The sequence below is a fragment of the Hippoglossus hippoglossus genome, chromosome 10 (assembly GCF_009819705.1).
Source record: "Hippoglossus hippoglossus isolate fHipHip1 chromosome 10, fHipHip1.pri, whole genome shotgun sequence".
Lineage (NCBI taxonomy): Eukaryota > Metazoa > Chordata > Actinopteri > Pleuronectiformes > Pleuronectidae > Hippoglossus > Hippoglossus hippoglossus.
This window is the reverse complement of record NC_047160.1, coordinates 17,817,482-17,840,545: the sequence shown is the minus strand read 5'-3', so window position 1 is coordinate 17,840,545 and position 23,064 is coordinate 17,817,482. Positions and strand designations below refer to the sequence as shown.

Sequence of the window (23,064 nt, the reverse complement as noted above, 5' to 3'; positions counted from 1 at the left end):
CTCAATATTTGGTGGCTGGAGAATTCCTCTTCCATAAATGGGAGCAAGGGAGCAAGGTTGTTGTCAGAGCTTTACAGGAGTTCTCCTTACACAAATCTCAAAAAGTATAAATGACAACCAAGGAAAGCACAGAGGAAAGCCAGGCGGGAAATCGACAAGTGCTTGCTCATTGTGAGAACTGTTGAGTTTCTCACATCAATATTGTTTACTATGTAAAGTTGAGAATATGCTGTGTATATTGTGATGATGATGTATGTTGATGATATACCAATAAATCCGAACTTAATTGAACGAAGGAACTGTTTTCCTTTCCGAATTTAGAATGTGTTCCCTGCACTGTGGAAGACTCACTGGGTTCATTCTTCTGTCTTCTCCTGAGGCTGTAACTACACATCATGACGTAACTACCGTGAAAGTGCAGAGTGTCATACATTTACATTCTTTTAGGCTTGTGAAATGTTTGCTTAGATTTCCCCCCAATTTTTTTCAGCTCTACAATTAAATAAAAGGAATAGGACATCAACATCTGGCAGTTAGTGTTGATATTGTGGAAGTGACCACAAAAAAATCCATTTATGGGAAACACCTACAGGTGTAAAATCACTTTCATTTCATTATAAAACTAAAGCAGACCACAGCTTTCATTTCTGCAATTAATTTCCGCCCTTTGTTTGTATTATCGTTTTCCTTTGTAGAGTGATCTTTGGGACCTTAAAAAACACTACATGAGAAATGTATTGGAGCCCAGGACACTTTGCGATCACGCATTAAGGTCTGATTGATCTGATCTCAAATGTGTCCTCAATGCGTCTCGGATGCATTCACACCTGTACTTAGAGCTGTCCACTTGCGAAAGATTCACCCGAGACAGAAGTTGTTTCCAGGGCCAGCTGCACACAAGTACACAGCAAATGTTTTGGTCTTGTGAAATCCAAGTGTAGTCTCCAAAATGCATTCGCTGTTGTCTCAGTGACCTAAATTTCTATTGTGACATCATACACGCAGGGAGTCTTTAGTCATGGGGTGGACAACCACATGTGCTGGAGGATCATGATAAAAACAAAGCCAGGATACCGGATCAGCCTGAGCTACTACATTCTTGTTTGCCTCCAACTCTCTCATCCTCAAGCATGTTATCCATCTAACCCTGAGTAAACAAGCTAATTCAACAATAAAGATATGACGGAGATAAGCTATTGAACAAATCCAAGTACTTAATAAAGTGTATGTCCTTAGTCCTACCTGAGCTGTTAGAGGTTATATGTTAGATTCTTTGCTCAACCACTCTCACAACTTTTCTTTTAACTATCACTAATTTCAACCAAACAGGCGATTATTGGGAGATCGTAGGGGGAGCAAGGTGGAGAGCTAGGGTGCAGTATTTTTAACAAAGTTGTGAACTCCCAAACAAGCTGCACCTTTTAATGTGGCATCCTGTGATGGTTTCTCATGTTTCAGTTTTCCCCTTTCATCCAGCGTCAAGGGTTAATGTACCCAGTGAAAACTGAATATTTTATTTCATCCGCAAGTGAAGATACTCCTGCTTTTAATTTGAGTGACTATTACAGTGTCTGTAAAATATTAAGGTTATGCAACCATGGGAATCTGTTTTATATAATATAAACACCAGCAACATGTGGGTTGTGGGAACAAATTACCATGAACATCTGATCCTGGACAAGCGCCAGGGAAAGTGTGAATTAAGGCCACCTGGACAAAAGGCTGGCCAGTCTGTTGCTGACAAAAGTTAAGATCAAAGAATAGCCTCAAAGCTGAATTTATGCATGTGGGGATGAGAACACACTACATAACTCCAGTTCACTGAATAATGCGTCTCTAGTTAATGGTCCAAATTCCACATTTTTTACCTTTATTCTGAAATATTTAAGATCATCTCTCCAACCCAGACCAGGGAGGAGAGGCAACAGGCTTACATAATGCTCCCTTATGCACAAGCAGCCGCGTTCACACCTCAGTATGGCTTTCAAATCTACTATCCCCTACCCACTCTGCAAACACTGACATTCCTCCAGAGCAACCGGACAGACCTGGCAGCCAGAGGATGAAGCGAGAGAGTGGGAGGAAGAAAGAGTATGAGAGAAAAGAAGTACAACAGGATTCAAGGACACAAACACCATCCAGGTTTTTTTCCTTTTTTGAAACAACAATCAGCTCAGAGGAGGAGCTGAAGGCCAAGAACACCCCCACGGACAAACATTGTTGATTTATTCGTATTCAGTGTTTCTAGAGGTTATTGCTCCTCTGTGTAGTCTGAAAAATGCCAAATTACACATGTAAGAACAGCATTCCAGATATACAATACAACAAACTACGCATATAACATTAGGAAAGAATGTAGGGACATGTAGAAGAGCTATGCAGACAAAAAAAAAAAAAAAGTAAGGAACAATCCACGCACCAAATTGGCCTTGAGCTACAGGACCGGCTAAGGGCTCTGGCTTGGACACCAGAGTTACAGCCCAGAGAGTCAACAGTATTAGTTGGCCGGCTTCCACTAGCATCAATTCACCTGTGCCCATCTCATTAGAATTGATTATGCAAGAGCCACTCTAATGCACGGTTTCAAGGTTGTAGGTCTATCAACCAAGTTGTCATGCTAAGCCAATACTGTTGCTCAAAAGCTGTACCACAACCTGCAAGCTCTATAAGGTCTGGTTATCCATGATGATTCTGCAAAAAAGAAATTTGGCCATCTACAAAAACATACTTCATCCTGAAAATGAGTAAAGTTTAATAAGAAGTTCATATCATGTGGTCCTAAAGATAAGACAAGAACCAGTGAACAGCCATTGATTTGAGAGGCAGATTCACTGTCAAATATAATGAGGGTCAGACTAAGGGGCCCACTTAATTTTTGTGTAGTTACGTGACGGAAATGCTCATCTCCAAAACAGTGAACTAAAGGCCACACTAGAAATGCTAATGCAGGTAAAAATAGAATGATTGCATTATCTTTACATCATTGTCAAAAGGTCAAACAAAGCCATTCGATGCCAATGATGTTTGCAAGTAAAGCAAAAGTGGCCAAGAGTCAAGTGCCAGTATGTCAATACCAAAGTAGCTCTGTCCTTAAAGTAAAAGCATCAGCTTCCTACGATGGAGATCAATAAAGCAAACATCCAATGCTCAATTGAGCTAAGATTTAATTGCCAAGTCAGAAATACATGGTGCATTAGATAATTGAGTGTGCCTGAAACTTTTACATTAAATTACGCTCTAAATTAAATTATGCACACATTGTGATACGAGTCCCGGCTGGGACAAAGGGGGGGTAAGGTGCTCCACTGAGACTGAGACTGCATTCAGCCACTGCCAAACTCCAGATGATGACTTGGGTCTGATGACACTGCGTCCTGTCACACCATCTCACTATTCAGTCACTATCCCGCTTTGTCACAATCTGCATGCTGTTAGCTGAACAGACATGCTGGGTAACCAGAAAATGACAAGGCCCTGTACACTGTAATACAATCCACCACAGTCAAGAACAATCAGGTTCTATCAGTACAACCTTTGTGAACATTTTTATGTTGCAGCGCTAATGCTTTCAGTTCCATTACACTGTACAGGTGTAATGGAGGTACTCTGTATAAAAAGCATTATATGTTTTATCAGTCAGCTTGTATTGTTACATCCTCTATCAGACAATCACAAGGTAAAGCACCATCTTTTCCTGGAAAGCCTTGGAACCTGTCAGCACTTGTAATGTGAGTAGGCTGGAGCACATCACATCAACCACAGTTCAAACCAACCTGTCAGTCAATCATACTTAACTCAATGGTGAAAGCTAAAAGAAAGCAATATAAACTAGGACTGTGACTAATAATTGTTTTCATCATCAAGGGATCTGCAGCTTTTTTCTTGATTAATCCATAAACTGTTTATATAATCAGGAATAGTAAGAAATCAAGTGACATGTCAGAAAATTCATGTAGGTTACAGGAACATGTGAATCATTTAATAAAAGAGCAAATCGAGTTCTCTTTTAAATAACCCAGCTTCTTTAACATGAACATATTGCCATGTATGGCCTGTGGGTCTGTCAGAGACCACAGAGTAAGTAGTTCTGGCTCTTATGACAGCTCTGGATAGCAAAGTTTAGTCTGATGCTGCCATCTTTAGCTCTTTTGTTCAGCGTCAAGGTTTCACCTAAAGCTTGGCCTGTTTGACATCAAGTAAGTTAATGTGACAAGAATCTCTAAGCAAGCAGAAAATAAAGATGGTACCATGATGTGTAGCAGAAAAGAGGTGTGTGACAAGGGCAGAGGCAGTGTTATTTATCATGACACGAACAGACTTTGTGGTAAGAAGATAATCAATTCTGTAACTTTTTCAGATAAACGTGCTGAAGCAAATTGAAAGAAGTAAGCCCAGAAGAATACAGTGGGTTGCCCTTTGTTCTGATTAGTCTGCTCTTGTGGTTTTGTAAGTTCAGTGCAGAGGGAAAAAACACCAGGTTCATTCAGTACAGAAAGCTTAAAAAAATCCACTTAGAAAACCTACTTAAAAAACACATTTAATGAGGTGTGAGGGAGCTGTGCAAAGAAGAGAGAGCACTGGAGACCTATACTTGTACTTCTTTATGTCTTACATGTGTACTCATACCACGGCACTTCACTGAGAAACACATAATTCACTGTTACATCCAGGTTCCCATTTGACCTTATTATCCAATTCATGCAATTCTCTGGGCAAAACCAAAGCAAGCTCCAAACTCTAATTTCTCATTCACTAGTAAATGAGAAGAGTGAACCAAGTGCTTTATCATCTACAACTACTTTACCATACATCTTATCTACCCTATCAGGTTTTATGATGTCGCTCTGAGTGTAAGTGGATTCATCCCAGGTCAACCTTATCTGCTATTGAGCGCGTACTCTCTCTGGAGAGTTTGATTACACCACATTCAACTGAAACCATAAGAGGAAAGCCCCCCCGGTGAAGATCTACAACTTTTAAGTAAACACAGGCCCTAAACATCAAGTGGCATTCTGAGGGTAATGGAAAGAATAAATTCCTAACATCCAGAAAGCTGTTTCAAGAAATGTTGATGACAACTGTAAAAAACAGCCCAACAGCAACATAAAGTTGCTATTATGACTGAATGGGGCTGAGTGATGAAAAATACAATGTGAGGGGAAAGTTGCAGGCATTGAGTCGATGCTATTAGTCACTGCAGTACTCCATCAGGAACTCTCTCTCTTTCATTCTCCCTCTCTCTTTCTTGTCAGACCACTTCTCCGTCCTCTTCCAGCATGCTCGTGCTCTATCACTAATAGTAAGTCTCCACGTTTTGATTACAGATCCAAGTGTTCTTCGCCAAAGCAGCCGAGAATGTGCTGAGGCAACAATATCTTTTGAATAAAATATATCACAAAGACACATCAATATCAAACCAAACTTTTGTCACGACAACGTCTCCACATCTTTGCTGCATTTCCTGTGCAACAAATGTGTTCTTAATAAAGCTACACGGCGTGAGCTCATTTGTCTAATTCAAGCACAGAGTATGTGAGGTGTGACCTATTTTTGAATAATGCTCTTCTCAGAAAATGTCATTCATTCTAATACAACCAGCTTATTCAATACAGTAGGACTTTGTCTCAGAAGAAAATAATATTGTACATTTTTACCATTATCTTTACTTTATTGTGAGGTTATGATGTTTTTTTTCAGTCTTCTTTAATCTTTCCCCCCAAAAATGTACAAGAAAAGCAAGAACAAAGGTTCTTTGCTATTCTTGTAGTTCTTGTTATTTTGTTAATGAATGCAATATAGCCAGTTGTTTCTACCACAGCATAAACCTGAGAAGTCAACTCCTTTCCTTAAAATGGCTGAGAAAATATGTTAATAATAAAAGGAGCCAGCAAGTGTGGTCAGATCAAGCTCCTTTATTTGAAAGGAGACTAAAATAAAAGATATTTTGTTTTTGTTTATTTTTAAATTGTGTCAGCACCTAAAAGAGCACAAGGATAAATGAATGGATTTGAGTACAATGCTACAGACCTCAACAATTTTAGTTAACAAATAGAACATCTCTCAAAAAATCCACATTAATATTCATTAACAACAGTTATAAATAAAACACTAACAAATTAAGAAAAAGAGAGTCATTACTTTAACAGGAGTTAGCTCCATCATGGATTCACCGAAACATAGTCAACAGAGCCCATATCAGAGGCTACTCTCTCCCTCTGTTCATTGTTTGCACACAGTGATGAAAAGCTGCACAGACTGATAACAGTCCAACTTGAACTGAGGGCTGATCCGAAGGAGCTGTTGTGGACAGGAAAAGGCTCATTGTTCTGCCAGCATCCCTGCAGCTGTACAAGACACAGGGTGTACTGTACGGTGGGCTGGTACTGGCCTACATTGCATTGGGTCCCATCGACAAAAGGGGAGGAGGGAAAACTCATCCAGACCTCGCAGTGGGAGCTGCTTCCTCAATCATTTGGCCGCTTCAAAAAGCCGCAGACACTTGTGCTAGATACTTTTTTGAAATGACTGTGGTCTACTGACACCATTTCAAATGTCTCTAAAAGCTTAAAATTTACACTTACCATTTGTAACTTGGTAACTAGTGGTCATAAGATGAGAGGATTTCCCCCAAACTAGAACAGCTCATAGGTTTCCGTACGAACTACAACTACTCATTTACAAAAGGAAATCTGTGAGCATTGTGGGGACTCCCCCTCAGCTATTGTTTGACACCAGATAAGAAAAAAATGTGGAAGGACACAAAAAGTGGCCAAACGGAAATGTGTTTGCAAGTCACACAGTGCTGACAGCAGTCTGCGGTCATTCAAGTAACTGAGGCATGCTGTTTCTCAAACGTGGGCCTTACTAACGGTTAACAGCTGACATGGAAGTAGCTTAAGAGAAACATTAACTTGGCCAGTTATATTTTAACTGAATTGCAGTCTTAAAGCACTCATTTACTGAGGCTTTGGCTTGAAGAATAACATGTTACTCCTCCTTCGGCTTGCACTTTGTCTCTTAGCTACATCCCTCTAGACAAGCTTGATAAGTCCTGGAGAGAATGACATTAGAAGAACATTATTTCATTAGGTTCTTATGGAGAAACCCCCCACACTTTGTTTTAAGACCGGTTAAGAGAGCACATTTCGAGCTGCAGCCTAGTCACACTGTAATCTATAATTAAACAGAATTTAAAGTGGTGTAGCCATAAATGGAGTATGGTTTTTCCAACCAAGTGCACTCTCTGTACTCAGGTTTTGCATGCGTGATTCAGCTTCTAAAGCTGCTTTCAGACATGCACTGAACTCTGCAGTTTCTCCGTATTCTCTGGAGGAGGTGCATGTGTGAACGCAAATGTCTGAGTGCGACGCTCCGCAGTTTCTTCTGACTTTATCCGAATGGACCCCTAGTATAAAGTACATAGAAATCCAGGAGAAGTCGATGTGTGAACACAGTGGGGGATCCCCCGCTGGATTCACCGTGAGCAAATGGGGGGTTTTGATGAGGCTTCTAACACGCGGCAGACGCAAAAATGCAGAAAATAAAAAGAAAACAAATATCTTCAAAAGAGTTTATGGTGATAAGAGTTGACACTAGTGTCGGGGTGCTGTAAACATGATCACGTGATCTCTGCAGAGGAGTTAATACGTCACTTCCGGCCTCTGTCTGCTACACCCGGTTGCTCCACCTCTCGCCTGAATAACGTGGAGGATTTGTTGCTGTTGTGCAGAGACCTCCCGCTGCAGTGTGCATTTGTGAAAGGCAGACTGCGGCTAAAGTCCGTAGCCAATTCGCTGTATTTTACCCAGAGGTCGTGTCTGAAAGCGGCTTTAGATGAAGGTGCTTGATGCGGCTGCTTGTTCCCTGTAGCGGGTTGTAACTGCACAACACTACAATTGCATTCATTCCCCCTACTATGCTTGGCAGAGAGCGAAGCAATACCAAGAAAAAGGCATTTACAGTGGACCCTAATGCTGACAAGCTTTAAAAACCTCTATCTCAGCTACTGCCCCCACTGATGACATTATCTTTAATAATGTACTGGGCTACATTGGCCGTAACTGCTTTTCAATTAATTATCCTTACACTGCATATAGGGGCAACAAGACTAATGACAAAAATCAATGTTGCTCTTTCCTTCTTCTGCTAAGAGGGCATGTTTGATTTCAGTTTGTATTTTCTCACCAAGCATTTCCTCCCACTTAACTGTAGCCACATTAAAAGGAGCCATTTTTCTCCCTGTGACTGAGCAACACTGCCTGCTGACTCGCTAGGAGTTTGCCACGGAGATAATTATTGTAGGCTGTTGCTTAACCAGGGTGTTCAGTGAGCATGTGTGGGTGGGGGTGTTTTCGCATGACTTTCAGTGCTTGTTAAATCCTCACATGGACTTTGCTATTCCCCTTCTTTGTGTCAGCAAGTACCCTATCATTTCAGGTGACAATAAAAAAAACTGGAATGACCAAACATCACAGATGCTGCCATCTCCTTATCCTGCCTCCGTGCTCAGACACCGAGAGTGAGCCACAGACAAAGAAAAAAAACATCTCAGCATTCTCTCCACATCTCACTGCGAATGCTGTAAGAAATGCTAGAGCTGGGGCATGGCAGAGAAAATATGTGGTTGAGCCTTTATACATATATGGATGACAAGGATGCATTTTGAATACCACTAGCCTGGCAAGGATACGTGAGTCAGGAAAGGGTGGAGCGATGTGAGGAGAATTCAAAATAAATGAGGCAACCTGAATTATTTAGAGGTACAAACTGAGAATTCAACTTAGGTTTTAATGGAAGTGGAAAATTGCCACAAAAAGCCATCCTTGGTCCCCCTGTATCTAACCAAGATCCACCCACTCTCATGTTAACCACTACAAGAAGCCTGAGAGAGTGTGCATTAGGTGGAGAAAGCGAAGGAGAGGTGCGAAGAGGCTAAAGGTTCATCCTACTGGTTTCCCTCCAGTGTCTCGTGTTTGAGTCACACAGGGCTTTCCGGACTCCCCCACTACATTTCATCACCTCGCTATCCCACAGCCGGCCTTTTTTTCCTTCACACTGCCTCCCTCACAATACTAATATATTTATTACCCTGCTGTGTGTTGCAGATGGGCTTTTTTGGCTGGGTTACCATTCCTGGGCATATAGTGCAGGAGACCAAACAGAGAGAAGAAGGAAGAGGAAGGAAGAGAAAGAAATCCGCGTTAGCAATTCTGTTGGCCAGCAGTTCAAGGGCAAGACTAATGGCGGCAAAACGGAGCACAACTCTGATCAATACACATCTCTCCTAATCAAACTGGCCTGATAAATCAAATGGACCTACATGCCTTGTATGGTGTGTGGCCTTCAGATTCACTCTAACCCTAATGGCTCACCCAAGGGTGACAACTCTGTTTGAGGGCTCTCAGCAGTTGGTTAAAATACCTATGTGTTTCCAACAGGTGCCACTAACTGCAGGGGAGATAATACAACAAAGTCAAAATACAGTGACAATAAAAGTGACTGTGCTTTTGGCAATAAGTGCAAATAATGACACATATTAGACTCATTGCCCAAATACTTGCAGGTGAAAGTACTGTAATGGAGAGAGTAAAAAGAACTCTTATTGCTGAAAAAAACATTAGTATACCTTAGGAAGAGTGATACCAAATAAAGGTTACATCCATACTAAAATACATTTTCATTTTAGCTTCCAATCACTAATAATCTGAGTCCCTATTCACACACCTGAAAACGCATATCACCTTGACCTTTACTACTATGTACACTGGGCATGTGCATGTAAACAGGAAGCATTGTACAAAAAAAGCATTAAGAGCAAAGGTGTGTGTGTGTGATGGTTTGTGTGCATGTCAACTTTGCCTGTACGCTGGGGAGCACACGCAGGTTTACACAGGTTTGTGTTTTCCTGACTTGTTGCTGCCCTTAGATGACCTGAGAAACAGGTTTACTGATCCCTGGGGTTTCCGAATGCATTTAATGTGCGATCCTTCCAAAACGCTCACACATAACATTTCCTGCCTGGTGGGGGCCTGTTTATTACTTGTGCTTGGGTCACAGTCAAGTAGAGACAGATCTGAGTCTGGCAAACCTCAGTGCATCAGCCTGCAGCAGGATACATACATTGAAGAGCAAAGTGGTGCTGCACCCAGAGCAGAGGCAGAAAACATTTTAGGCTGAATTTTAACTGAATTACCAGAGAGTTACATGAGGAATCCCCATCTCCTTAGAATAAGATAATTCAGATGTCACCAGGACACAAGAAAAACAAAGGTCGCGACAGTTTTTATTGTTACGGTCATAAAACTGTCATTGGCACGTGACATCAGCCGACTGTTTAACTGCTTCAAACGAACAACCCTGACACGTTACACTTCAGAGGAAATGAAAATTGCAACCGTCCACAAACATAACTTGACATAAATATTTTTTGGAAACTTGTCAGTTAAATTAGTAATTATTATTTCCCAAGGCTGCCAGCAACTAATGATTATTTTCAGCACCAATTCATATTCATATGCTAATTACTTCCCAGATTAATCGATCGGTGAATAAATAGTCCAAAAATAAAGTTCAATGAGTTTACCACCACAAAAAAAAGGCAGCAAATCCTCACAATGTTTGACATCTTTACCTATAAAAGGGGACTAAAAAAGATCTAAGGTTAAATGATAATGAAAATACTAAATTCATCAAATGACCAATTGTTTTAGAACAATGCTCTATTATCATAAAATCCAAACACAAAGCCACTGTGTCTGTCAGTGACCCTTTACTTCCTTGTTCACACGGACCTGTCGAGCCTCCCTCCTCCAACTGGGCTGTGCAGGGCTGGGTGTACTTGTACTTGTGTACTGAGCAGAAAGGGGTTTTTCATCAGTTCGAAAACAGAATCAAAATATGAAGCTGAATTTCCATGTGTGATTTCCACCAAGCTAGTGAGTAGGAGGGGTCTTATCAGTTACCATGGTGCAAAAAAGAAAACCTCACCAACATGCTGCCTGGGCAGAGGTGTTTTCATGCATTGGTATTTTTCTCCTTGCAGTCAAGGCAGGGCTCCCACAATGAATACAATCCAATTTTCACCAGGCTCCACCTCTCACGGATCACACTGCTGCCTTCAAGGGCTTGAACGAACATCAAAGGCAACTGTGGGATTTTGCATTCCTGTCAGAGCATTACAACCTCTGGAGAATCCCCCCCCCCCCCCCCCCCCCCCCCCCCCCCCCGACGCGGAGCCCAACCCATTCCCACAGCCATCTTTAATGATTTTTTCCCCAAAGACACACTCAGGATTTAGTGGCACAGTGTACCATAGTGGGAGAGTCAAGCGAAGCACGTGAAGCCTCTTTGTAGCCTTGCATGTAGCCCTCACAGTCTCTAGTGTTTCTCCCTCTCCATGATGCACATGTACCTCCCATGGGTAAGGGGAGGGTGGTGTGAGTCAGGAGGCATGGAGGCAGAGCAAGAGATAACGGCACCGTGTGCATCAATGACAGCTTGGCTGGCTGCTCTGCACAAAAAATTATTTACAGCTCACACCGAGGAGAAATTACAGCAGCAATCCTCTCCACAAGCAGAAAAATCAGCTGACCTGGCAACACTAGAGGGGGGACCGGGAGGAGGGTCAGCTACTGCAATTATTATATTGCTCCTCCTTATTGACTGTCAGTATCTATACTTCTCAGATAGTCTGTGGGGGATTCAGCCCACGGGCGACAACAGGTTACTGGTGCATAAGAGGATGATAAAGAGGCAGTAAAGCCAGTTTAGCAGCTATGAGTCTGGGCGTGCAGAGAGTTACTCCACTTTCAACTAGCTAACTCATGACTGATTAATGTATGAGGGGCAATAAAAACCAATGGGTGAACTTTAAAGGGGTGAGCATTAAACTGACCAATCGTGAAACATGATGTCAAAGCAGTTTGTGTTGGAAAAAGACCAACTTCTTGTGCTGAACAAATCCATTCGGAATAAAAGGAACAGCATTGGAGTAAGACTGAAAAACTCTTTACTTCATCAGTCAGTCGAACGTGGAAGTTTATGCCAGATCAGAAGTATGTTGAAGGACCGTCACCTGTGTTTTATTGATTGTAATGTGATGGTTAATGTACGTATCCTATGTTTTATCAAGTTAATTGTTGATTTCTTTTTCTGCAAATGGAGCTGACACCTACTTAGGAATTTCAACCTATTCGTTTTCATTGAAAATTGTTCGGGTGATTGTTTACTTTCATTACTCGATTAATCGCTTTGTCTACTAAATGAAAATGTCCATCACCCAAAGTGGAGACATGAAAAGTCTTGAATTGTCCCGGTTATACTCCAAAACCTTGAGACACTTATATAACACACTGAAAAGCAGCAGGTCTTCAACTTAAAGGAACAAGTTGGACCCCAGAGGAAAAGCAGCCAGCATCTCTGGGGACAGGTAAAGTGGCCATTGAGAGTAGGTGGGTTCACATTGTGGACACCAGACCTGCAACACTACACCCCCTGTGGAAAGTGTGCTTTAATGACTCGGGACTCCAGCTAGCATCTGTCACGACTTCCTGGCTGGTTAAATACACTTACCTCGTTAGCAGGGAGCTAAAGTGACAGAGTAAAACAAGAGCACTGAAGTGAGACAACATCTGTTCCGCGTTGTGTGTCAGGGTGAAGTAACAGTTTGTTGGAATCGTAGCTAGTTTCCCCACCGCTGGTTAAAGCGGCAGCTGCGAGAAGGAAAACGACTGGAAATACCAGCCGAGGGATAAAACAGCGGCGGTAAAAAAATAAATAAATAAGGGGAAAGGGAAATAGAAAAGGTTAGCAAGAGAAGCTGGATGTGACAAGCTAACAGTGGGTTTGTGTTATTGACACATACCAGACGGTTGAGTCTTCTCCGCAGCATCTTCCTCTTCTTCCCCTTTTCTCTTCTTCTATCTCACGGGTGAAACTCCTCTGATTCAACAGACGCTTCCCGGGCTCCGCTTCAAGTCTCCCCCGGGGAATAACTTTACATGTACGCGAGTTTGACCTGCTAGCTCCTCGGCTATCTGCTCTCTACTCTAACGTTAGTTCTAGCTATGCGAGATGCCGCAGCAGCGACGCTACATCGTTCCCATTTCGTTTGGCTCCGGTATCTTCGCACCACTCGCATTTCTCTCGCCGCCGCCGCTGGGTGGGTTTTTTTTTCCGCGTTGCGGTGTGCGGGGCTACCAGTCGCGCCTCCCTCCGCTCGCGGCTGAATCGCTCCGTGACATGCCGCTCGGCGCCCTGTTGCTGCTGCTGCTGCTGCTGCTGCTCGTCCGGATCATTAGTGTCCGGCTCCCGCGCTGACCCCCAAGAAAACCTGCGCAGCGTTCGACAGCAGCAACACACCGACAACTCAACACTTGTGCCTCTCGCTCCCCTCGCCTGTGGGTGAGTGTGTGTGTGCGGGTCCTCCTCACCCTCACCTCCGCCTGTCAGACACTCCTCACTCCACCGCCACACCAGCGGCAGCAGCGGTCCCACGCTCTCGGTCAGGCTCCACCCGGCGAAGGTGCGGCGCTTTGAGCTCACGCTGCATTGTGGGTAATGTGGTCTTTCCCACACTGGTCTCGTCCCAGGGGTTAAAGTTTGTGACCGCACTTTAAAGGGTCTATTGGCAGAGATCGAATATAAAATAACCCTAGTGATGTTTTCACTTGTGTGTAATGATCACAACTGTATGAATTGTTGTTTTCTTCACCCTAGAATGGCCCCTTTATATTTAAATACTTTAAAGGTACAGTGTGTTTAGTTTGTCCAGTCGGGGCTACTGTAAAAAAACATGGCAGCCTCCATAAAAAGGACCCGCTCCAGATGTAAATATAAAGTATGATATAAAGGGCCCATTCTGGTGTAAAGAAAACAACAATTCATACTATTTAGATGAAACACACTAATGAAAATATCGCTAGGATTATTTTGTATTTGATTTCTGCCAATAGATCCCTTTCACCTAAATCTTACACACTGAACCTTCAAGATGAGGTACAGTTCACCTGCAACATGCAACTTCACCACTAAATTCTACACACTGGACCTTTAAGGATTATTGATCTTTGAATTTAAGCCTCATATACATTTCTTCTCTGGGTAGAAGATGCAGAAGGAATTTTCTATACTGGAGCGATGGATAATTAGCTTTAGCTGGAAATTTTACAACTTTAACAAGTCAAATTTAAGGTTTCACGTTTTACCACAGCAGAAAGAAAAGCCTCTGGTGTTTGAGTTTTGATTGAGAATAACTTTGAATCTCTACTTAATTACCAGCGTTAATGTTCAGATGTAGTGAAAAGGTTGTGATCAAGCTGAAACATTGAAAAATGCAGAAAATAAGGATATAAGGAATAAGGATCAACATGTTCTTAATGATTTAGATGCTAAATAGGATGCAAAAGCAATTTGCTACAATAAAAATGATTAGTCACATTGGTCAGACATCTACACCGAGCTTTTAATCTTTGTTATTTTAGGTCATAAATTAATTGGACTTCAGCTACTCTCACTAAGACCTTTGTTAAAAACATAACCACAAACATACAATGTGTGAAATCAATGCTCAAGCTACATGCTGTGAGTTACAAGGCATAAAGGTGATACATTGAAATCTGATTATCTTGTTGTTTATTTAAGCTCATTTGTATTTTTGCATGTCACTGCATTAGTCACTCTAGCAGCATATTTGCATGTGGCACCAGGTTTGCATATTTTCCTCCATGACTTCCTTCCTGAAAATCTAAAAAAGTGAAGAGAAGAGGAGTTCTAGTTGTGGTGCAGCAGAAAATGTTCAGATATGATGAGGTCAACAGGATTTCTTGTCTCCTCTATATGTGTGAGATTCATTGCTTTTCTGAACCATCATTGACATCGGATGATCACATGGTCCAGGTTGTTTTTGTTCTATGTTCAGAGGAAACTTTTACTGATAAACCTGAAACTCTAAAAGTTAACCCCTCCATCGGCATAGTGCTGAGTAGACATTGAGTGGATTTTCATTATTGGTTGAACTATCCCTTTAAGTCAAGAGGTCTTAATATCAACAGTTTTAAGGGTCCACCCTGTCAGCAATGTGGTTTCAGTTTGTGTTAAACTTAAAAATTAGGAAGTAACACTTTGTGTCCCAGGTGCAATGCAGTGAAGAACGCACAACATGTACACATAATCCAACCAAAGACACTTTAGAGTTTTTCTACAACTGCATTTACTATTATCAACACTGGCTAAGAACCTGTTTGAAAGTTTACATTGACTTGACCTCTGTCCAGCCAAGGCCAACCATACTTACAGTCACAATATTATCACCATATACAGTGCATCCGGAAAGTATTCACAGCGCTTCACTTTTTCCACATTTTGTTATGTAACAGCCTTATTCCAAAATGGATTAAATTCATTTATTTCCTCAAAATTCTACACACAATACCCCATACTGATAACGTGAAAAAGGTATTTTTTTAATTTTTGCAAATTTATTAAAAATAAAAAACGAAAAAAATCACATGTACATAAGTATTCACAGCCTGTATGGTAGAGTGGCCAGACGGAAGCCACTCCTCAGTAAAAGGCACATGAGAGCCCGCCTGGAGTTTGCCAAAAGGCACCTGAAGGACTCTCAGACCATGAGAAACAAAATTCTCTGGTCTGATGAAACAAAGATTGAACTCTTTGGCCTGAATGCCAAGCGTCATGTCTGGAGGAAACCAGGCACCACTCATCACCTGGCCAATACCATCCCTACAGTGAAGCATGGTGGTGGCAGCATCGCTGTGGGGATGTTTTTCAGCGGCAGGAACTGGGAGACTAGTCAGGATCGAGGGAAAGATGAATGCAGCAATGTACAGAGACATCCTTGATGAAAACCTGCTCCAGAGTGCTCTGGACCTCAGACTGGGGCGAAGGTTCATCTTCCAACAGGACAACAACCCTAAGCACACGGCCAAGATAACAAAGGAGTGGCTTCGGGACAACTCTGTGAATGTCCTTGAGTGGCCCAGCCAGAGCCCAGACTTGAACCTGATTGAACATCTCTGGAGAGATCTGAAAATGGCTGTGCACTGACGCTCCCCATCCAACCTGATGGAGCTTGAGAGGTCCTGCAAAGAAGTCTCACCAAGAAGGCCCAGCAGAGGATGTTCTTCCTGCGGCAACTGAAGAAATTCAACATGCCGCAGAAAGTGATGGTCGAGTTCTACACGGCCATCATTGAGTCCATCCTCACTGCATCAATCACCGTCTGGTTCGCTGCCTCCACTGCCAAGGACAAGGGCAGACTGCAGCGGATCATTCGGTCAGCTGAGAAGGTCATCGGCTGTGACCTGCTGGCTCTCCTACACCTGTTCCACTCCAGGACCAGGAAGAGAGCAGGCAAGACTCCCATCTGGAAAAAGGTTCCGGGCCATCAAGACCAAAACCTCGTGCCACCTGAACAGTTTTTTCCCCATGGCAGTGGGGCTCACAAACAAGCCCCCTGCATCACACTGACTCTGCAAAATTAGCAAAAATTTTAATTTGTCATTATGGGGTATTGTATGTAGAATTTTGAGGGAAAAAAATGACTTTAATCCATTTTGGAATAAGGCTGTAACATAACAAAATGTGGAAAAAGTGAAGCGCTGTCAATACTTTCCGGATGCACTGTACACACTGTAGGACCTAAATAGTAATTGTGAATATGTATCACTTTAAATTTGTGTCATCTCTTCATTGTTGGAGCTTCTTCATTTACCATCTGTTGATTAATGTTAAAATCCATGGCTGTTTTAGGGAATTTGCACAAAGCAGTTAAAGATGTCACTCTATCATTGATTTCTAATTCAATCATTATATATATAATTCTAATTTCATTGATTTATAATGTAAATATCACCATAGACCATTAAATGTAACAAAACTAACTAAGGTCATCAAAGAAAAGTTTTCTTCCACATCTACAGTCTATGGCAGAGGTCACTAACAGGCGGACCCAGAAGCCGTCCCGTACGGACCCGGACCTACAGCCGAAACAGAAGGTTATGATTTAAAACCTGACGGGGCGCTTCTATTTGTAATCAGCGCAGCTTTTGTAGTCTTTACGGTAGTGGTTTAGCGGATGAGAAACGCACAGACCAATTGCATGCGAGTTAAGCCATCCCACGTGATACTACTCAGCCAATCAAGTCTGTGCATTCCAGGCGGTAAACATTGTGACTCAGATGTGAGAGTTAGAGGCAAGTTACACATGAAAATACGGTAGAAAGAAAAAGACAGATAGAGATACAGGTAGAGAAAACAAAGAGAGAGAAACAGAGGAGTGAGACGGAGAAAGGGAGAGAAACAGGAGTGAGACGGAGAAAGTTGGGAAACAGGAGTGAGACGGAGAAAGGGAGAGAAACAGACGAGTGAGCCGGAGAAAGTTGAGAAACAGGAGTGAGACGGAGAAAGGGAGAGAAACAGGAGTGAGACGGAGAAAGTGGAGAAACAGGAGTGAGACGGAGAAAGTTGAGAAACAGGAGTGAGACGGAGAAAGTTGAGAAACAGGAGTGAGACGGAGAAAGGGAGAGAAACAGACGAACAAAGTGGGGGAGTGGGATATAAGAGGGGAAGAAAGTGATTCTAAAACTGTTCAATTGTTAAGATATGTTGAGATTTATTATCTGTAAAATTGGTTGAGACTTTTGAGTCAAGATGTGAAACAGAAAAAGGGAAATTCAAGCTTTTGCTCCCTTTATTTTATTTTTCTTAAGTTAAGCCCTTTATTTGAACATGCACAATTTTCACATTTTATTTATTTTCTCTTATTTTGAAATGCAGCCCTACTTTTATTTAGTTCATGAGAGAACATTATACATATCTGCAATCATACATATATGTTCAGTTCTATGTTACGTGACAATAAATATTGTCAAAAAGGTTTTGAATCGTACTGAATTCATTTGATTTGACAGTCAGGTATTTAGTACATGCAGATGTTGATAGAACTACTAGGCTACTTAAATATATATCACACTAAATAGTTAGACATTATGATCTTCCGGACCTTTGCTTCAAGAAATTTTCTCAAACTGGACCTCTTTAAATTTTAGTTGAATACCCCTGGTCTATGGTCACATCCCTCCATCACTATTAGACTGAAAGACAGTTGCAGGTTGGACTCTAACGCCATCTTGCGGCTAAAATAAGTGTTTAATTTTACAGCATCCACAGGTTAAATGAGTCGGTCAGCTGCAGTGCGGATAGATAGACAGACAGACAGACAGAGAGACAGAATGATAGACAGAGTGATAGACAGACAGAGAGACAGAGGGATAGACAGAGGGATAGACAAACAGAGATACGGAGAGACAGATAGATAGACATAGATAGTTAAAAAGAAGGATAGATAGATTTATAGATAGACAGACAGAGAAACAGGGATAGATAGATAGATAAGATAAGAAGTCCTTTATTAGTCCCGCAATGGGGAAATTTGTAATGTTACAGCAGTACTTGGGTGAAGGAATATAAAGAAATAGAAATATACAACAATATATAGAAAAAATATAAATGTGATTAAACCGGTATATACAGTGTAAATAAATATATTATGTGTCAGAATATGTAGAGTGAATGGATTGCACATAACCATTTATATTGCACAGAATGTTTTTTACAAATGAATATAGTACACTGAATATTGCACAGTTGAGAATGTTAAAGTAACAGTCCATAGTGGTGTTGCATGTAGTTTTACTCTGAGCAGAGCTGGTTGTACTGGTTACTGGTTACTGCTGCAGGAAGATAGATAGATAGACAGACAGACAGACAGACAGACAGACAGACAGAGATATATAGATAGATAGACAGATAGACAGATAGATAGATAATCCTACAAGAAGAACAAAATACATATTGTCACTTGACGCGTTTGAAAGAGTAAAAAATGATTATAGTGATTTATCACCCATTAAAAACAAAGCATGGTTATATTTCTTTAGTCTTCATGTCAGTGTTTCACTTACAGTAGCAACTGGTTGCGGTAGTTCAATGTGCGTCCACATGGTGGCAGCCCAGTGACATCAATAGATGTCACAAACTTGTTGCACCGAGGAAATGCAAATCATAGCAAGGCTGCAGAGCTGACTGCAGTTTATCACGATACACTTTAATGGAGCTAATTATGTAATTCAATCTCATATTTATCTATCTATGCATCTGTTACATTTATTACTGTAAGTGCTGTTTAAAACTGAAGCGTGTGACTCATCTACACATCATCAGAGCAGCCATGCAGACCGGCCCTTTAAAGATTGTGTTGGATAAGAGTTCAGATTTGTAAGTGACTGCAGAGAACACCACACATTCACATCAGGAGAACTTCAGCTAACTGTGTAGATACATGTTCTGGTGTATTTGAGTATGTTCAGATGGAATCAAAGCAATTTCATGACATGTCTTATTTTATTTCAAATTGAAAGTAAAGATCAATAAATAACAGGCTCAACAGAAGATAATTATATTTATTTGTTAGTTAGTGGTGACTTTCTTGCTTTTTCTCCTCATTGTAGGTACTTTTGATGTATCTCAGAAACACTTAACATTTATTCTGTAATATCACGTAAGGTGTTTTTTATACATCGTCAAGTGTCAAGTGAGTCTTTATGGCTAAAATAATCTTTTTCAATACATGAATTTTAATCCATTGATACAACTGCTGGTTCTGTGTCTCTGTCCCTGAGTGAAGTTTACAGTAGCTGCTGAATTTGGTGGACATTTCTTCACTGGTTCTGCCCCGTGTGTCTCCTTCGTAGTTCTGAATTCAAACTGACAGCCCCTGTGGAGGAGCTGGGAGACTTCCCCAGCCATCTGTCTTGGAGCAGCCCCCCTTCAACACCCCCTTCCCTCCCTCCACGCATCCCTCATTCCCACACTGGGCCTTTGTCAGCAGTTCCTGTTCCTGGACTAGGCGTGGCGTGTGCAGAGGCTGGGGCGACCGTGGGTGCTTTCAGAGGCACCTGCAGATGGGACAAAGGGCCAAGGGTGCTGGGGCTGAAGACAGATTGATGCTTTGTGCACTGGGGCTGGAGAGAGGGAGAGAGGGAGAGAGAGATAGAGGGAGAGAGTGGGAGAGAGAGGGTGGTGGGGGATAGTTAGCTGAGAAGTTTTCAGGGAGAGGATTTTCGGGGGAACAGGGGTGGGTTGGAGGGTGAAGGGGGGAGGTCTGTCACTCCAGTCTGTGTGAGTCCAAGCTTTGGAGGACCCGGAGAGATTGACAGCTTTTGTGGACTGAACCTCCGCACAATGGTTGTGCTTTAATGGGCAGTAAAGCTAGAGTAGAGCTTTGGGGAAGGTTTGGAAGGGGAGGTGGTGCACGGCGGTGGTTGCGATGGTGGCGGTGCGGGGAGGCTCAGGGATGGGGGGCCAAAGGCTTTACTGCTTTGCTTGGTGGGGACCAATTCATGGGTATTCAGTGCGAGGCTCGTTATTCACTGAATGCATCCAGTGGAGGAATGCAGCAGCATCAATTAGAATGTGTTAGCAGATAGCAATGCAGGGAAGAAAAACCTTTCTCTCCCTTTTGCGAACAGGACAACACAGTCCCACTATAGGAGGTGTCAGAGCCACAATGCCTTTTTTGTGGGTCTCTCTCCATTACATTACCAGTGCAATATGTAAGGTGGGGACTCTTTTGATTTAAATTAAGTGGAAAAAACACTAAATCCTATTTTTATTCAGCAGGGATAATGGTGTTATACTCTATAAAGGTCTTTAACTACTTATCTGTGGCTTAAAATCTTCCCCAGCTCCCTTTTCACTCTACCTCAGTGTCTTACTCTCATTGGGGGCATTATATTTATTCAATGGCGGAGGGTCAAAGACAGACTGTTAAACGGAGTTGCTTGTAGCCTTAACTGCCGCATCACTTCTAATTGTGTATCAGTGGGTCAGTGGTTTGTTGTGTTGTCCCCCCGCAAGAAAGGACGAGCGGATATGAATTTAAACAGTATCTTGTTCCGCATTGTTTGGAGTGGGCTCAGGCCACCACTTCAGACTCAGAGGGCCTTTTAGAAAAAGAGTTTTTTTTCCCTATAACTTTCAAGACAGTGATATAAAAGAAGAGGAAGCCGAGGGAAACACTTTGATGGTGATCACATGTCGGGGTTGACACACCATTCTATTTTTTGAATGTAGAGAGGCCAGTCGCACATGCCCTTCGAACTAATTAGGCTGTGCTTAATTGAAAGCTTTTCAGGTTGAACACAGCAAACGCAGACTGTATTTGAAAACAATGAAAATAGCTCGCGTTCCAATCAGTTGTGTCCCTCAGTTTTTCTTTTTGTTTTCACTAAAACATTCCTTCTAAATATCCAATACTAATTCATCCATTTCCAATTCACCCTACTTGTGATAAATTTAGAAAACAGGATTCAGGGGGAGGGAGCGGGGGGATGCGGGGGGGATGCTCTGCACTGACTAACTTGAAAAAACTGTTTTTTTAAGTTTTCCATCCATGCACTCAGCATCCATTTTATCTCCAATTTCCTTGCTTTTAACACAAGATGATACAGATGGCTTGTGTGCTGAAATGGAATTGGGAATTTTTGTTCTCCTTAGGTTTAATGAGAACTAACTGGCAGGAACCTCTTGTAGAAAGGTGTGGATTTCAATATGAGCAATTATGCTTCATTTGAAGCCAAATGAGCCAAATTTGCATCCTCTGAAAAGGCAACCAGGGCTAAACTGTATGAAAAGTGCAGTAAATTGGGGCAAACATCGCAACGTGCAGAAATGCATCTCCGCCGTAATTGTGTAATTGTAGAAGAGCTCTAAATGCACAGCCCAATTAAACTTGCTTCTTCTGCAAGGCAAAGAATTGGCAGGTTATTATGCAGGAAAGTATCAGCACATTTAAATAGCTGCCTCCTTCATGGGTGGGGATGGAGGGTGGGATCATTTGCAGCAAAATGGAATATCTGATCAAATATGGACAGATGTCTTCATACATGTGGAGCGGCTGTGAATTGGATTGGAAGAGGCAAGATGGATGGATGGCCTCCTCTAAGAGATAGAGCTTCCTGCCCTGAGTGCTGAGGGGGCACAAGAGGAAGAGGGTGAGAGAGGGGGAAGGTTAGGCTCTCAGTGGGGGGAGACATTTCCCTGAAACACCAGTTGATGGGTTTCTCCCACAAAGGTTGGAGTGACGCAGTCTGCACTGCTGCAGAACAGCCTGGTCTCTGTCTGGATTAGGCCCTGCAGCACACAAAGGAGAGCTCAAGTAAACGGTTCATGAATGTTGATTAATTGATGCCATTTTTTGCAGTGTGCCATGGAGATTTAGAGGGTAGGGGTGCATGAGGGAGGTTGTGTGTGAGCAGGGAGAGCTGCGATCTGACGCTGGAAATGTGTTTTTGTGAGTTTATTTTTCCGTTATGCAAATCTGAAATGGTTGCTATAGATCAGAAAACGTGGCACAAGTTTGATTCATAACTTCGGTGCCGATTCCTCAGTCTCCCTGACTTCAAGGGGCTCAACAGTTTGCCAGTAAAAAGTTCCAAGAGCTCAATCAAGCTGGCACGCTGTGACTGTCTTTGGTCGCGGTGTGCTTTGACTCCCGATGGTGTTGTCAGATGTTCCCAGCTGGCACAGCGAGCAGCTCAGGTGGCAGGGGCAGCGAGAAGGTTCCCACGATGGGGTTTTAGGGGTACAGGTGTCCTGGGAGAATGAGGGTGGCCTGGGGCAAGGAGGGGCGAAGCACTGGCCCGTAGCCCACCTCAATGGAGGGATCCCAGGGGCCAACTCAATAGCCCGGGTTCCACTTGATGGAGAGAGAAAAGAGCGTTTCAGCAGGAAAGATCTGGTTGTGGGAGACCTCTTTCAGGACTAGCTGTTTGTCTGAAGGCTGTCACAGCAGATGAGTACTCAGCAAACAGCGTGAACAAGGATTTGAACCAGAAAACCAACAGAGCCTTGACAATATTGTGATTGGGCCTTGTCTCTTTAGAGGGGGCTGAAAGCCGAATTGAGAGCGGTAACAAGTGCACATTCAGAGCGGGACGGGGATGCCTTTGGGTTGTGTTTTATGGTTTTGACGCTTGCATGTGG

The 23,064-nt window shown here is 42.4% G+C and overlaps 1 protein-coding gene across 8 annotated transcripts in view; it reads right to left on the bottom strand.

Moving 5' to 3' along the window:
* Positions 1-13,550, bottom strand: part of atp11c (ATPase phospholipid transporting 11C) — a 39,475-nt gene extending 25,925 nt beyond the window's left edge. For 5 of the 8 annotated variants that reach the window (XR_004615117.1, XR_004615118.1, XM_034597300.1 and 2 more), the window contains exon 1: positions 12,863-13,469. Coding sequence is in view for 6 of the 8 variants with exons in the window: in XM_034597300.1 (XP_034453191.1) it covers positions 12,863-12,889 (27 nt within the window). In the remaining 2 variants the exon portion in view is untranslated. Of the gene's footprint in view, positions 1-12,862 lie in introns of all 8 variants that reach the window. The other 3 variants (XM_034597303.1, XM_034597304.1, XM_034597305.1) reach the window with 3 other exon arrangements.
* Between the last annotated feature and the right edge of the window lie 9,514 nt (positions 13,551-23,064).